Source organism: Pyrus communis, chromosome 3 (genome assembly GCF_041283825.1).
Source record: "Pyrus communis isolate YQ-2024b chromosome 3, ASM4128382v1, whole genome shotgun sequence".
Taxonomy (NCBI): domain Eukaryota; kingdom Viridiplantae; phylum Streptophyta; class Magnoliopsida; order Rosales; family Rosaceae; genus Pyrus; species Pyrus communis.
In genome coordinates, this window is record NC_142567.1 from 1,734,417 (window position 1) to 1,750,231 (window position 15,815).

At 38.3% G+C, this 15,815-nt stretch overlaps 2 protein-coding genes across 2 annotated transcripts; one reads left to right on the plus strand and one right to left on the minus strand.

The window, feature by feature from the left end:
- Positions 1-8,542: 8,542 nt before the first annotated feature.
- On the minus strand, positions 8,543-10,565 carry LOC137714649 (E3 ubiquitin-protein ligase SP1-like). Its single transcript, XM_088690188.1, has 9 exons — positions 10,495-10,565; positions 10,307-10,359; positions 10,045-10,148; positions 9,431-9,498; positions 9,287-9,320; positions 9,114-9,230; positions 8,967-9,032; positions 8,770-8,882; positions 8,543-8,612 (listed from the first exon to the last, which is right to left on the minus strand). The coding sequence occupies exons 1-9, from the start codon at positions 10,563-10,565 to the stop codon at positions 8,543-8,545; spliced, it is 696 nt and encodes a 231-aa protein (XP_088546314.1).
- An 870-nt stretch (positions 10,566-11,435) lies between these two features.
- Positions 11,436-15,125, plus strand: LOC137715473 (elongation factor Tu, mitochondrial). The gene is made up of 12 exons (XM_068454814.2): positions 11,436-11,751; positions 12,002-12,077; positions 12,299-12,391; positions 12,519-12,593; positions 12,672-12,776; positions 12,889-12,979; positions 13,066-13,271; positions 13,614-13,697; positions 13,915-13,980; positions 14,071-14,133; positions 14,392-14,632; positions 14,773-15,125. Exons 1-12 carry the CDS (start codon positions 11,567-11,569, stop codon positions 14,838-14,840), a joined length of 1,353 nt encoding a protein of 450 aa, XP_068310915.1. The 5' UTR covers positions 11,436-11,566; the 3' UTR covers positions 14,841-15,125.
- Positions 15,126-15,815: the final 690 nt, after the last annotated feature.

The window sequence follows — 15,815 nt, forward strand, 5'->3', positions numbered from 1 at the left end:
TAGCTCTCGACTGCCGAGGTCGAGAAAAAATTTGGAAGGGTCGAGAAAAATTGTTCTTGGAGCTCAGTCTGCCTATATATACATAACTAATTATATATAACTAATAAAAGTGGTCGAGGAACATTAGCTATATACGCTTCGGGGCCGAGGAACTTCATCGTTGGCCGAGGTCTTAAAGTGGCTGAAGACCATCATCATCATCATCATATATATATATATATATATATATATATATATATATATATATAGGGTTTCTGAGCCACAAAAAACAAAATCAAAACTTGGCCCATTGGCATTTGAATGATGTTGTCGGGCATGCATATTTCTGTCACTTTTTTTTTTTTAATTTAATTTTTTTACGAGGGCTCAGTGCTCGTTGCCCTCCTATTTTCTTATGCATCGGCTTAAACAACCAGATGGATAAGAAAATACATAAAAAATTGAAATCTAATGTATAGGAATAAAAGTAGCCGATCCATGAAAAGGAGGAGGCCAACGATGCTTTATTCCAAGTCGAGATCGTGTAATAACAAAATTTTCAAATTGATTTTGCTCTAGGCCCGAATAAAGAATTTTCTCCAAATATTTTTGACTCGGCGAAATATTTTTCATTTTTGACCGCCGAATGTGTTGGACAATTATTATGCCCCCAGGCATAATAATTTCGCCAATTTCGGCTTTTAACCCGAACAACTGAGCCGAACGGGATTGCTCCATATCGGCTTTATCGCCAAATACCATATCAATTGGCCTGGTTTGTTCAACTGAAACCATGAATTGGTCTTGTTCGTCATTGGAACACTTTTCTGATCAATTATTTTCTAAGTCAATTTTTGGCTCAGAAACTTGAACATTTTCTTCTAGGTTTACCACACTTTCAGCCTCGACCGAAAAAATAGGTGGGCTAGGTTTTTCTTCTTGGCTGACCATATTTTTAGTCTTAACCGAAAAAATAGGTGGCATTTGTTCTTCGGCCAAATTAACAATTTTCTTAGGCCGATGTCTGATTACAGCCGGAGTGGAAAATTGCCCCCCAGTCTTTTCAACCAACCATTCCTCAAATGGAATTGATTTGTAGTTGAAAACGTACGGAAAATATTTTCCATCTAGCCAGGTATTAAATCGAGCCCTGTCTTCATTTACCCATTGCTCTTGCAGGGTAACAGGAGCTTTTATTCTCAACATGTAAGCGAATGACTTTTGCATCTCTGTATGGCCACGAAGAATTTTTTCCACTTCCAAAGATCTTTTTCGTTCCTCATTGTGTTTTTTCAATTCCTCTAGGAGCTCGTACAATTGGTTACGTGGAGCCGGATTGGAATCTTGATATATCATATGAACTTCGCAGTTTTATCACTGGGTCCCACTGGGCGTGCCAAAATGTTGACCCTAAAAATTACAAAGCCTACGTGGTGCGCAGACCGAGTAACTAATAAGCTAACTACATCATTCGGTTGAATGGGGGCGTGCCAACTTGTCAGCCGAGCTCGGCCGAGGAGTAAAATTTGTTGATGTTGCGTTGAGTGTGCTGCTGACTTCTTGATCTTGCGATTGCAGCCGAGGAAGGAACAAATCTCGGCCTTTGGATTCTCGAGCCTGAAGACAAGGCTGTTAGTTCTGCGAAGTTCAATATCAAATTTGACTTTCAAGGTGCCGAATGTAGTAACCTGGTAACACCTCACTTGGCCGAGAAGGCTAATGAGATGACCTCTGCCAATAAGGATTCAAAAATCCTTCTCGACCGAGACTTGGATAGATAACCAGTCAGCTTCGACGCAGTGCTGTTTATCCAAACTAAAGATGCTTCGGGAACGGCTGATTCTACGGCAACAGTGTTGTTTATCCAAACTGAAGATATGTCGGCAGGGAAAAAGAAAATAAAAAATCTCAAGATGTTTGAGAGGTTTTGCGTAGGGCAGTTATGTATTGAATTGGAGGTCTTTTTCCCGTTGTCATTGCATCTGTATTTATAGGATTGAAGTACTTACTCTGCACGGACTGGACTTGTAGAATTTGATTTCAACTCAAACTTGTTTAGCCAAAACTTCAGTCAAAGACTTCTCAAGATAGGCGATAGCCTATCCTTTAGCCGTCATCATCATCTAACTCTAACCATTATTCAAAAAACAAAAACATTTGTTTTTTCCTTCCTTATCCTTTGCATCCCTCAAAAGAAACCGTGCCCTCAGACTATCTCCTAGTTCAACTAGGAAACCGTGTCCTCACATCAATGTTTTCCTTCTTTATTTCCACCATGTCGATCCAGGTGGCGCTTATGCATGCAAAGTTACATGGGATAAAATCCCAACAAGCACATTCACGTGGCCACATCCAAAAGCATATACCATTTGGCACTATATTTATCTGCTGTCGCATATCCCAATATTCCAAACGTTCAAATCAGGATATAGATAACTATCAGGTTTAAATAATTTAATATATTATTAAGAGATAATATCATGATTAAAATCACAATATTATTTCTCAATAATAATTGAAAATCATTTCAACCATCATGTCCTTCAACAACACTTGATTACTCGGGCTGATAGTGTAAAATCGGGTCCAAACAAAAGTAAGAATTTCTTTAAGTGAAAGGACAATATTTTGGTTGAAGATAATCTAAACTATGAAGAAGAGGATTCGAACTTTAATGCATAGGAGGAGCGAATATGCTCTAAACAATATAGCTACGTCCACGTCTATACAACATAAAGCTATAGGTTTAATTTCAAAACGCAGATCCAAACTGACCTATCAAAGAAATAACCAAGAAGGTACAAAGCAGCTCCGCCCAAACAGCATAGTAAGAGCAACTCCACCCCTAAAGACTTTGCGCCAGCACCTAGCCCATTTATCCATTTCAGTGAACAGTAATAGACCCTAATGAACAGTAATAGGCCAAAGCATCTCCACCCCAAAAAAAATGTGCTGGCACCCAGTCTAAAAATGCGTTGGCACAAACGATCTCCACCCCTACAAAATGCGCTTGCACCCAGTCCATTTAAAATATTAAATAATTTTTTTATAAAATAATAAATAAATAAAATAGTTTTAATTTCGGATAGGATTTTTAACCAATCTCGTCACGCCACGTGTCATTATCCGAACGTACTATTTTGTAAATAGATTTCCACTAAGATTTTCAACCAATCCCGACAACCCACGTTTCACTTCCTGTTTACAATAATTTAGGCAAGATTTTGATAAGATTTTTAACCAATCTTGTCACGCCATGTGTCATTATCCGAACGTACTATTTTGTAGATAGATTTCTGATAAAATTTTCAACCAATCCCGACACTCCACATGTCACTTCCTGTTTACAATAATTTAGCCAAGATTTCGATAAGATTTTCAACCAAGCACGTAGTGCCACGTGGCATTGTCCAGAACCTCATCTTCTCTTTTTTTGTCCATATAAACCCTACATCCCTACATTCATCCTCACACTAAACTCAATCCTTTTTTTTAGCTCAGAATTCTTCTTTATCATTTTCAAATCTTGAGTTCTTACAATGTCTTCTTCAAGGAGAGCGTATAAACAGTTGCAAGAGCAGCAGAAAAGGTTGTTGGCACAACAGGAAGAATTGGTCAATCTTGACCAAGGTGGAGGTGGAGATGAGGCCTTCGCAATGGAGGAGAATGAGGATGATCACCATAGAAGGCGGATGGCCTCACATTCCCGCCGTATCATGGAAGCTATGGGTCAGATAGCCAAACCCAGACGTGCGGCAAACATCGATAGAAGAAGGGAAAGACGAGGTAAAGATCTCTTGGAAGATTATTTTATTCCCAACAGCGTTTTCCCTGATCATGTTTTTAGACGTCGTTTTAGAATGCAACGAAGTTTGTTCGATAAAATCATGAGTGATGTTTGCAACCATGATCCATATTTTGTGCAAAAATATGATGTTTTTCATGTTCTAGGTCTTCTTCCTGAGCAAAAAATTACGGCTGCCTTGCGAATGCTTGCATATGGAGTATCTGCAGATCAAGTGGATGAGATCGCAAGGATGGGAAAAACAACAGTTCTTGAGTCCCTAATGCAGTTTTGCTCTGCAATTGAAGCCCTCTACACCAATGAGTACCTTCGGCAACCCACGCCAAGGGACATGCGAAGGCTTCTGAGGAAGGGTGAGATGCGAGGCTTCCCTGGCATGATTGGAAGCATCGACTGCATGCATTGGACATGGAAAAACTGTCCAAGTGCGTGGCAAGGAGCTTATGGCGACAGAAAAAGAGCCAAAAACATCATTTTGGAAGCGGTGGCTTCTTTTGATACATGGATTTGGCATGCTTTTTTTGGTGTTCCAAGAGCTCAGAATGACCTAAATGTCCTTGCCCAATCTCCAGTGTTTGACGAACTGCTACAAGGAAATGGGCCGAGATGCACATATTGGGTTAATGGTAATAAATACGAGAGACCATACTACCTTGCAGATGGTATTTACCCAAGGTGGTCAACATTTGTCAAAACAGTGCCACATCCGCAGAGTGAAAAAGAGAAACACTTCGCAAAGTGTCAAGAAGGGTGTAGGAAGGATGTCGAGCGTTGTTTTGGTATCCTGCAAGCTCGTTGAGCCATTGTCAGGGTTGTAGCTAGAATGTTTGATGTCGAGGCTCTTTGATCCATCATGATGACGTGTATTATTCTCCACAACATGATTGTTGAAGATGAGTATGATTATGATGCCGTCGATGAATACGAGCCGGATCCGATGAACAACTCAAGAACATAAATCTACTATGCTCATGACCGAACCGAAGATCCCGTGCAACACGAGCCGTTGGAACGGGATGGACATTACAATGAATTGATCGTTCAACGGTACACTTCATTGCAAGAGCCATACTGGCACATAACCCGCCAGAATGACTTGATTGACCATCAGTGGGGATTGCACGAAGGCGAAGATAATTAAAATAAGGCTTGTGGTTGAAGAATAAAGTGTATTGTTTTTTAAGTAATCTTATTTAGTGTGTTTTTTATTTTTAAGTTTAAATAGTGAGGTTATGTAATTTTATTTGGTGTTTTTTTTTTTAAATGTTTATTTGGTGAGTTTATGTAATCTTATTCAAATATTTAAATAAAGTACAAAAATTACATAAGAAATTAAATAAAGTTCTAAAAATAAATAAGAAATTAAATAAAGTAGTACAAATAAATGCGAAATTATACAAAGTCTGTGGAGTTAGGATATGTGGTGCTAGGATCTTGGTTGCTAGGATTTCTGTAGCTGGAACCCCCTTGACTTGTTTCGGCATCTCTTGCACGCCTCCTTCGCACGACATCTCTTTTTTCTGATGTCCAAAAATATTTTGAATTCGGAGACAGTCCTACTAGAGACTTGTTCATAGTGTCACGATCTGTTTGAGCCATCATTTCTTCTCTAAGCATCTCATTCTCTCGATGAAGTGCTTCTCTAATCATCTCGTTCTCTCGATTAATTATTTCTCTTTGTCTCTCAGCCACGCATCACGAGCCTCAGTATCTGCTATTATTGCTGCCATAGCAGTAGCTTTTTCCTCATCTCTAACCTTTTCCCATGCCATGTTCAGTTCACCTTGACGGGCAAGTTCCTCCATATATTTAGTGTAGTCATTTTTGGAAGAACTACCTTTTTTCTTTGATGCCTTTTTACCTTGAGACCTGAGGGACTGACGAGTCGGTTGGGTCTCTGGCACTTCTTCAGGCGTCCCTTCCGTGTCTTCAAATGTGTTGGCTTCTTGTTCGGCTGTGTCTGCTTCTGGCGAACTGTGTAGACTCATACGTGCATGACAACTTCTGGACTGGTTGCCACAATTTTGTATCTAGGGCAATCTTTGACAATTTGCCAACATTCCCATTTGTTGAATGATTTGTTACGGTTCTTTGCATTGTAGAATGTTTGTGCTTGTAGTGTCTATAAAAATGTGGGATAAGATAGTATTAAAAAATACGGGTGTAACACAAATAAATAAATTAAAATATTGATGGGCGTGGAATGCATATAAATTACATAGAAATTACATAAGAAATTAAATAAATTAAAATATTGATGTGGGTGTAACACAAATAAATAAATTAAAATATTGATGGGTGTGGAATGCATATTACATAGAAATTACATAAGAAATTAAATAAATTAAAATATTGATGTGGGTGGAATGCATATAAATAAATAAAAATATTGTTACCTCATCCGCTAAACTTGTCCCACTACGCAGATTACCAGAAGCATGAGAGATGGCGTTTTTCCAACAAGTAAAGGATGCATTAAGTTTTTTCCAATGACCTTGAAGACCTTGACTAGATCTGGCATCTTTTCCATGTACATCGCAAAACGATTTCGTAATTTTACTCCACATTTCTCGCTTATCCATCTCATTACTCGTAATCGGGTTATGAGTAGTGCGAACCCAACATTCACACAACGTAACATCTTCAATGAGCTTCCACGAAGTCATTTTTTTTTCTCTCAAAGTGTACAAAATATTCAAATGTAGAAAGTGTAGAAAATATTGAAATGTGGTGTAAGGTGGAAGATGAGGGTTAGGTATTTATAGAAAAAAAAATTTAATTTTTTAAAAAATTTTCTGTATTTTTTTAAAAAATTTCACAATTTTTAATTAATTTTTAATGTTGTAATTAATCTGGACCGTTGGATTTGAAAAATAATCAAATCCAACAGCCAATCAGCTGCCACGTGGCCAACGACCAAAATTCTGACCGTTGGGCCTTTTTTTTTTTTTAAATTTTATTTTTGGTGAAAAAAACGTGGACCGTTGATCTATGATGAGACGGTCCATTTTAAAAGTCAAATTTAAATTTTTTTTTACCGTTGGAAATCCAACGGGCTACAAAAACTAGCCGTTGGAAATCCAACGACTCTGAGGAGGGCCACGTAGCCCTCAGCTGTTCGAAGCCAAGTTGGGCTGAGACGCGAGGCCCGCCGCCTGCAACGCTGTCTCCTACTCGCGCCCAGTCGCGAATGTTGTGCACGCGCCAGTATTTTGGATCGGCTTCTGGGTCTGTCCGAAATGGGCTGGCCTGCTGCCTGGCATGGGCTGGGTGCCAGGCTGTTTCACGGGCTGGAGCTTTTGGACAGGGTGCCAGGCTGTTAATTGGACTAGGTGCTGGGCAAAAAAACCTCCGGTGGATCTGCTCTAACCCCACCTCGACCACGCCCTTCTCTGACATTATATGAAGAAGAAATCAAAACTGTTTGCTTTCTTTCAGTTTGGTGAGAGAGAGTTGAACACAAAACTTCAGGTTCAGAAGCTAGAAACCCCCAGCCAACGTGAAGTCTTTCAATCGAGGAGTTTTAGTTAATAAGGGAACTTATCATAATACAACTTCAAAAAGCACATGATGGATTGGTCAACTAACATTCAGTCTGTATTTTGTTGAAATAAAGTCTCTGATTCAGAGTTAAACAACTCGTTAAAACTAATTTATTCATTCAATGTAAATATATTGTGGTATTAAAATAATTTCTTATTTTTTGTCAACAAAAGTTCAAAAATAGGACGGTTTGTTTAAGTGACAAGAATGAATGGAAAACAATTGTGCCCATACATCCTACTTAGAGTTCGATTTTTACTGATTATTTAATCTACTAATGCTAAATTTATATTAAAAATAATGGATGAAAAATAAATTAGAATTAAGTTAGAAATTCGATTTTCTTTAATCGTAATCAAAAAAGTAAACTCTTTATAAAAAAATACAGGCTTTTTAGCCAAAGGATGGGGACGAAGGACGGACGCCCAGCCCATGCAAAGATGAAGATGTAAATATATTCAAAGAACCATTTATCCAAAAAATGTTTGTCCATACAGTGCATCCAAGGATGGAGTTAGTGTAGGATGGAATTTTTTTAAAAATTCTTAAAAAAATATATTTTATACGATTTTACTTTATTAATTTGTTTTTGGCATTTCAATTTAGAATTTTTAGAGATCAATGGATAAATGATAACATAATTATTTTTACAGAAAGAGATATTTAATGGTATTGATAATGATATTGTTATGTAGAGCTTTTAAAACATAAAAACGATTCAAGGAATAATGTAATATGTTGTATGAAAAACTTTATGGATTAATATATTAGCGTTTTGTTAAAAAATTCTTGAGATTTTTAATCGTAACTTTGTTGTTTGAGGATGCCCCCACTCATATAAATTCGTCCCTGAGTGCATTGGGCACTTGGTCTGAAGAACCGCATGATATTATTCAAGATAATGCTTGAGGATTGTAATTCTATTCGACTATTCAATAAGAAATCGCAAAAAAATCCGATCACAAATTTGAGAATAATTAATCAAGAAACTTAAAAACATGTTTGGAAATAAAATATGTATTAATATAAATTGGAAACTTCTGGCAAAAAGTCGAAGGGAGTTGCACCAAGACAAATTGTCAACATATAAACTAAGACCAGCTTAATTAGGCCTTCAGATTCTTAGAGAAGATATGATCCAATCATGGAAAGAGTTCTTAAGCAGCGGCGATTTCACGTAGTCAGTTTCCAAACTAACATAACTTGCGCGACAATTCACCTTCTTAGTCTTTTCTCAGGAAAAACATAATACACAGCCAACCCGGCGGATGCAGCATACAGCACCCTGCAGGTGAAGAGATCAAATATTATAGTTTGGACAAAATATGAATCACAAACGAAGAATATAGATACATGGCACGAGCAGCAAACGCGCAGGTAGACACACATGAGCGAATGTCTGTAAGCATTAATGCATGGATTCAAAGTTTCAAATAACCAACCTTGCCCAGGTCCTGTAGTCATCAATGATCTCGTCGATGGTTGAGGTGGATACATAAAATTGCCCTTCTTTTGGTTTATGAATCTGAATGGCACCATTATCATCTTTGGTAACCTGAGAATATGGACGCGAAACATTCAGACACCGATTTAAAGTACTACAACATACGTAGAAGGATACAAAATACTACTTTCATACCTCACCAACAACGATCAAACAAGTACCAACTGGAAGTACGCACTCGTTTACTTGGTCTCCAAGGACCTAAGACAAAACAAAGATCGTATTAGTTGGCGTTTAACCATCGACTTTTCAGAGTTTTGTCGGATTAAAGTCAGGGCAAACCTTGAAGATTGAGAAGGGAGCATCTAATCTCTTATCAGCTGCCCAATTTTCAACTGGCAAGCTAAAGTTGAAGGCTTCTTGAGCTCCCACTACGTTCACATGACAAGTTCCGTCATCCTGTATAACAAAATCAAGGCAGATGTAAGTTAAGTCAGTTAGTTGAGGCGACGTACCAGCCTTTTTGCATAGAGTTTCGAATTTCGCTTCCTGTAGCAGTTTAGAATATCACATTGTAAAATCTAGTTAATATTTACTCAATCGAGAACTAAAATTAAGTGAGCACCAAAGAGAGGAGAACAAAAATCCTTACCAAATACCATGGGACTTCTTTTCTCGTTTTGTTTGCCGAAACAGACTCTGGCCAATTCAACAACTTTACTTCTGTCTAAAGAAGATATCAACAAGAATGTAATTAACAACCGATTACACCCACACAAAAAATTCAACACTAAATAAAAATAGGAGAGGCGTATACCACAACATATTGACAATATATTGAGAACATGTCATGAGGACATGTACTCCATTCCTAAATCAACATTTTCTATATCAATATTTCATATCAAGTTACCAACACAATATCGACATGATATTGATAATACGAAAAACACATCGACCACATGATAACCCGGCCTTCGTATATATGTGTGTGACGTAGGAATAAAGAAGTTGCTTGACGATGTTGGCAGTTTAGGGGCGTTCGGAGTCGTTTAGAGGGTCAAAACAACGGTTTTATTAGTTTTGGGTTGTTTTTTTAATTTTTCTTTTTTTTTTTTTTTGTTTCGCATTTCTTTCCTTTGTCCTTAGGTTTTGTGGAAATATATAAGCAAGTTACTGGAGTTACAGGAACCTTTTTAAGAATCGTTTGTGAACCGTAAGTCCTAACCTATACATTCCTTTCCGCTGCGTCCGTAAGTTATGATTTCGGTACCTTTCGAACAATTACACCTTGCAAACCACCAAGCTCACAGTCGATGGGTGTTTTAGAGCCAACTTCCCCCGAAATCGCGACCACCGTGCCCGATCCATGACTTTCTGAAAAGCGTAAGAAGACATATATTATTGTTTAGGAAAGACAACAAGATTGATATGTCATGGACGGATAAAATTAGAAAAAGTTGATACAAGCGTTATAACTTGCGTGTGACGGCACTGTGGAATCGGAAAAGACAGATTTCGAAAGAGGAACGCACCCAAATCCTTCAACTGGCTGATCCGAGGGACTGAGTCAAGCTTATCTGCATCACTGCAATAATACAAAAACAAAACTAAATTAATAACTAACTCCCCCAAAAGAAATTGAACTTCTAAAATGTACCAAAACCACAATTCTTCTTTCTCCGAAAGACGGCGAAATCAAAAAATGGAGCAAAAGAATTACTCGTTGAGGAACCAGCCGGTGGAGGAAAGAACAGCTCCGCCCAAGCAATATCCTAATCCCTTCCAAACCATCTTCTTTTCTACTCTCTCTCTCTCTCTCTCTCTCTTCTTGTAATTCAACTGATCATTATTTACGCAACAAGACGCCCTCTAGTTATAAAGGAGTTCTTGGTTGGGAGATTATCCAAGTTCCACTTGACTTAGGGTTACAGAGTGTTTGTAGCATGTTATAGTTCTTTCTTGGGGATGAATCCAAGTCCTTTCCCTTCAAACTTTTTTCCCGTTTTGCACCACAACAATCCCTGCCTTGTGTGTCAAGTTTGAATATTCTAATACTCGATCCGCTCATATCAGTTCGTTTACGTCCACTCGGACGTGAGATTTTTTATACGACTGTCACACTGTCAGGTAAAATATATAAAATTAAAGTATATAAAATTAAAGGATATTGAAGCTAACTCTAATTTTTTTTTTTTTTTTAGTATAACAATATGAAAAATACAGAAACTTAAAAGTTTGCTTCAAAGAAATTGATGAAATTAAAAGAACAATAGTAACATATAGAAATGTAACAATATTGGCATCACAGTCATGTAAATTATTTTTACGATGTACATTACTTTGTGAGTCTGAAATGAGCATATATGTTGTAGTTAAGAAATTTTTTAGTGTGTCAGAAACACGACTCGGTACATTAAATGTCATAATATAATCGGTTGAAAATTTGTTTTGCTCAAGTGTACAACTAACTGTACAATTACTATACCGGACCATGTTATCGGCACAAAAATTCTCTCTATGTAGTGAGTGCATACGTGGCAAAGTATGAACCCACATTTAAAGCACTCGTTGTGTTAAACCAAGTCGTTGAAAAGACGGGCCGGGTTTGATTGAAACGGTGCGTTTCGGCTAAGCCCGTCAGCAAAAACCCTCGAGAAATCCCAAAAGCCCTAAAAAAAGCCTAAAACCCCAACGCTCAAATCTCCGCCACACTGCGAGTAGTGAAGGCTCTGAAGCCAAACATCCATCTCTCTCTCTCTCTCTGTTTCTTCTTCTTCCTCCTCTGCATTTCAATGGCTGCGGTCGCTCTCAGAAACCCTAGCTCCAAGCGCATCCTCCCCTACTCCTCGCAATTCTACTTGTGCAGCCGAGGATCGATCGCCGCCGCCGGTTCTCCAATCTCCGACTCCGCCTTCGGAAATGACCGATCTTGTAGCCCTTGTCCTTGGTGGCGATCCATGGCCACCTTCACACGCACGTTAGTATCACTCGTTGCCTCTTTGTTGCTTTAAAGTTTGAATATTTCAGTTTTCATAAAAATTTAGGATTTTTAGAAGCGAATTAATTGAGAGATTTGCACCGTTTTAGTTTTTTATTGTTGTACTGGATTTAATTGGCCTGTTTAATTGCTTGTATCTGAATTGGGTGTTGCGTCATTGAAGTTGAATATCTATGGATGTGAGTTTTTCGGTTTATGAATTGTAATCGCATTGTTTATGCATACGTAGAAAACCTCATGTGAATGTTGGAACAATTGGACACGTCGATCATGGAAAAACAACGCTGACTGCAGCAATTACAAAGGTCCGTCATTTCAATGTATTGATTGCATTTCTATATGCATAATTTGTGGGGTGTATTTGGATCTCTGTATTTGCTTCATACAATGTAGCATGAAAGGATGTTGCTAAAGATAACTGCTTTCCCAACTCTAGTTCGGTCCATGTGACGGACCCAGTTCATATGAGAGAAAGGGGGAAAATGGAATTTTTTTATCATAATATAACTTTTCGAGTTTTTCTCAGGTACTGGCAGAAGAAGGGAAAGCTAAGGCCGTGGCCTTTGACGAAATTGATAAGGCCCCTGAGGAGAAAAAGAGAGGAATTACAATTGCGACGGTTAGATGTTTTTCTTTATGATCAGCTTTGCATTTTATATGCTTGGAATGGTTTATCTTCCATTTGTTTCTGACTCATTCTCCAAAAATATTATTCTGCCTAACTTAGGTTTGCCTTCATTTTGTAGGCTCATGTAGAATACGAGACTGTTAAGCGCCATTACGCACACGTGGACTGCCCAGGTCATGCAGATTATGTCAAAGTAAGCTTTGAATTCGAGGGAATATTGTTAAATAGCTTCGTGCATGGATTGTCGTCTAATACGAATGGTTAATATTAGAACATGATTACTGGAGCTGCCCAAATGGATGGAGGTATACTGGTCGTCTCTGCTCCTGATGGGCCTATGCCACAAACTAAGGAACACATTCTGCTCGCCCGCCAAGTGGGTATTTTATTGTTGTTAGATTTTAAGAAATTCAAACTGATGTGTTTTTTCTTGCGCATTTGCGGTGTATAATGATGTGTATATTTTTCTTGTTGGGTGTATTGCCCAGGTTGGTGTGCCATCACTTGTATGTTTTCTCAATAAAGTTGATGCTGTTGATGATCCAGAGTTGATAGAGCTGGTTGAAATGGAGCTCCGTGGTTAGTAGATTTAAGAGATCATATTATTAGCGGATAGCTTTATGTTCAACATAAGTTCTTATAAATTTGCTTTATATTTCTGGCAGAGCTTCTTAGCTTCTACAAGTTCCCTGGGGATGAAATCCCTATCGTCCGGGGTTCGGCTCTATCGGCTTTACAAGGCACAAATGATGAGATTGGCAAAAAAGCAATCTTAAAATTAATGGAATCTGTGGATGAGTACATTCCTGACCCTGTACGCCAGCTTGACAAACCCTTCCTGATGCCAATTGAAGATGTTTTCTCAATTCAAGTAAGTTGGCCATGCATTTAGGTACACTCAGACATTTGTTATTTCATTGCTAGAATTGTCTTAAATTTGGCCTGTAATTTTGTTTCATAATATCTAAGTACAGTTCCACTGTAATATCCTATTACTATTGTATTGATCATGAAACTATTATTATAAGCTTTTCTAGAAATATGACGTGCTTTATTTGAATCGTCCAAATTCTCATGTTGCACAGTTATTTTTGCCTTGCTTTGTTCTGCTCCTTATTTTCACTGGATTTTCTCCTTTTTTTCTCTTTTGTTGTTACAGTAGCCTCATTGCAGCAGTCAATTTATTTATTAATCTCTTTTCATGTCTTAAAAGGGTCGTGGAACTGTTGCCACTGGCCGTGTTGAACAAGGGACCATTAAAGTTGGTGAGGAAGTTGAGATTCTGGGGTTACATCAGGTCCGTGTGACACAAGTTTTTTATGTTTTATTGTGGTGCAAAGCTTCCTTATGCATTTCTTCCCCTTTTACTTCTTTAGCTGATGATTTAGTATATGCAACTCATTTTATGAGTTGCCATTGGCCTTAGGTGGACCTTGAATATAAGTGTCTTTGATAGCTTGAGGGTAAAATACCAGTGTACGAATGGCTGGTCCTAAGTTTGTGTTCTTTTCCAGGGTGCTCCTTTGAAAACAGTGGTGACCGGTGTTGAGATGTTCAAGAAAATCTTGGATCATGGGCAAGTAAGTGAGTTATTCTGAATACTCTTTAAGTTACCACGGCTCGTAATAGCAGGAAATATATCTCATTCATGGGTTTGTGCACTTGACTAGGCTGGTGATAATGTCGGTCTTCTTCTTAGAGGTCTAAAGAGGGAAGATATCCAACGAGGACAGGTAAGTGGTTTCAATTGTAGAGGTCTTGGTTTCATATTACTTTTGGTACAACGTGTGGAAATTCTAGTAAAACGCATATTTAACCCTTGTAGATTACATAACTATAGGTTATACCGTGTGGAAGCTATTCTTCTATTGGTTATTGTTTATGGGAATGCCATAAATCTTTATCTTTATTCTGGCAACTAACTATGTTTCGGCACTAACTGCCGTAAATGTGGGATAACTCCGCCTCACTTATTTGTTCCCATTGCACAGGTAATTGCTAAGCCAGGAACCGTGAAGACACACAAGAGGTTTGAAGCAGAGATATACGTCCTCACAAAGGATGAAGGTGGACGCCACACGGCCTTTTTCTCAAACTACAGGCCTCAGTTTTATATGAGGACAGCAGATATCACTGGAAAGGTAGAATTGCCCGAAAATGTTAAGATGGTTATGCCAGGAGACAACGTGACTGCAGTTTTTGAGCTGATTCAGCCGGTTCCTCTTGAACAAGGTTTGTTCACATCTTCTGTGTGACAGAAAACTAAGAATTTGCTTGTTTATTGTTAAATAGTTAATACGACTTGTGACTGGTTGTCCGAGTCTGAATTGTGAATTTTTTAAGGCTAAAGATTCCCTATGTTCATTTGGCAGGACAAAGATTTGCCTTGAGGGAGGGAGGAAGAACAGTTGGTGCAGGAGTTGTTTCCAAAGTACTTTGAGAATGAAGGTTTCCCGGTCCTGGATCCTTTGATCACTTTCTGTATGCACATTAATGGAAAACGGCGCGGGGAAACAAAGAACACTTCACTTAGAGAAGCATGACATGTCTGTCATAATTGCTTACACAATCCGCATTTTATGCGTTTGTTTTAGGTTTTGTCGATGAGATTGTTCGGTGTTAGAGTGAACAGAGTAAATTGAGGAAATTCGGCACCTTTGCGTCCCATTAGTTTCTTTGTTCCCAAGGCTGGCAATAATTTTAACATGGTTAGTTTGTTCAAGCAGTTTACATTCTTTCCTATGTACAATATGGCATTTTTCCCATTCCTCGCTATTCCATTTCGCCTTCCTCGGAGCCAAAGACCTAGTTGTTTTGTGTGGTTTGTTTTCTGGTTCGCTCCTTGACCGAAGAAATTGCTCCCCTTTGGTATCAGAGGTGTTAAATTGAAACAAGAAAACAAGTAACCAATGCAAATAGCTTATTAAGGTGAGACTTTCCGTTGAAATTCTTGACTGGCGAACCCATTTGACAGTATTATGGGACTCACTGTTTTTCACTTATTTTTTTAGTTTTCGGCTTAAATATTCTACTAAATATACATTTGTTGCTCAATAAATTATAAAACTGCTTCTAAATTCTTTAAAAAGTCTAATTTAATGCTCAGGAAAATTATTTTTTGAAAATAAAAAATTTGCATTTTTCTAAAAAAAAAAAATGGGTGTTAGGCGGGCTCGACGTACGCAAAACGAGGCGGACTCAGGTCACACCAAAAGAGGTGAAACATGCCACGCAATACAAGCTAGGCTCTGTTCATAGAAAATGGGGCGGGCTTCTTGCATGCAAAACGAGGTGAGCTCATGCACAAAAAACGAGGAGGGACTTCGCACAAACTGAGCCCAACCCTACGCACAAAAAACGAGGGTGGTTTCGTGCACGCCACAACAACGCGTGCTCCATGGATGAAAAAAGGACG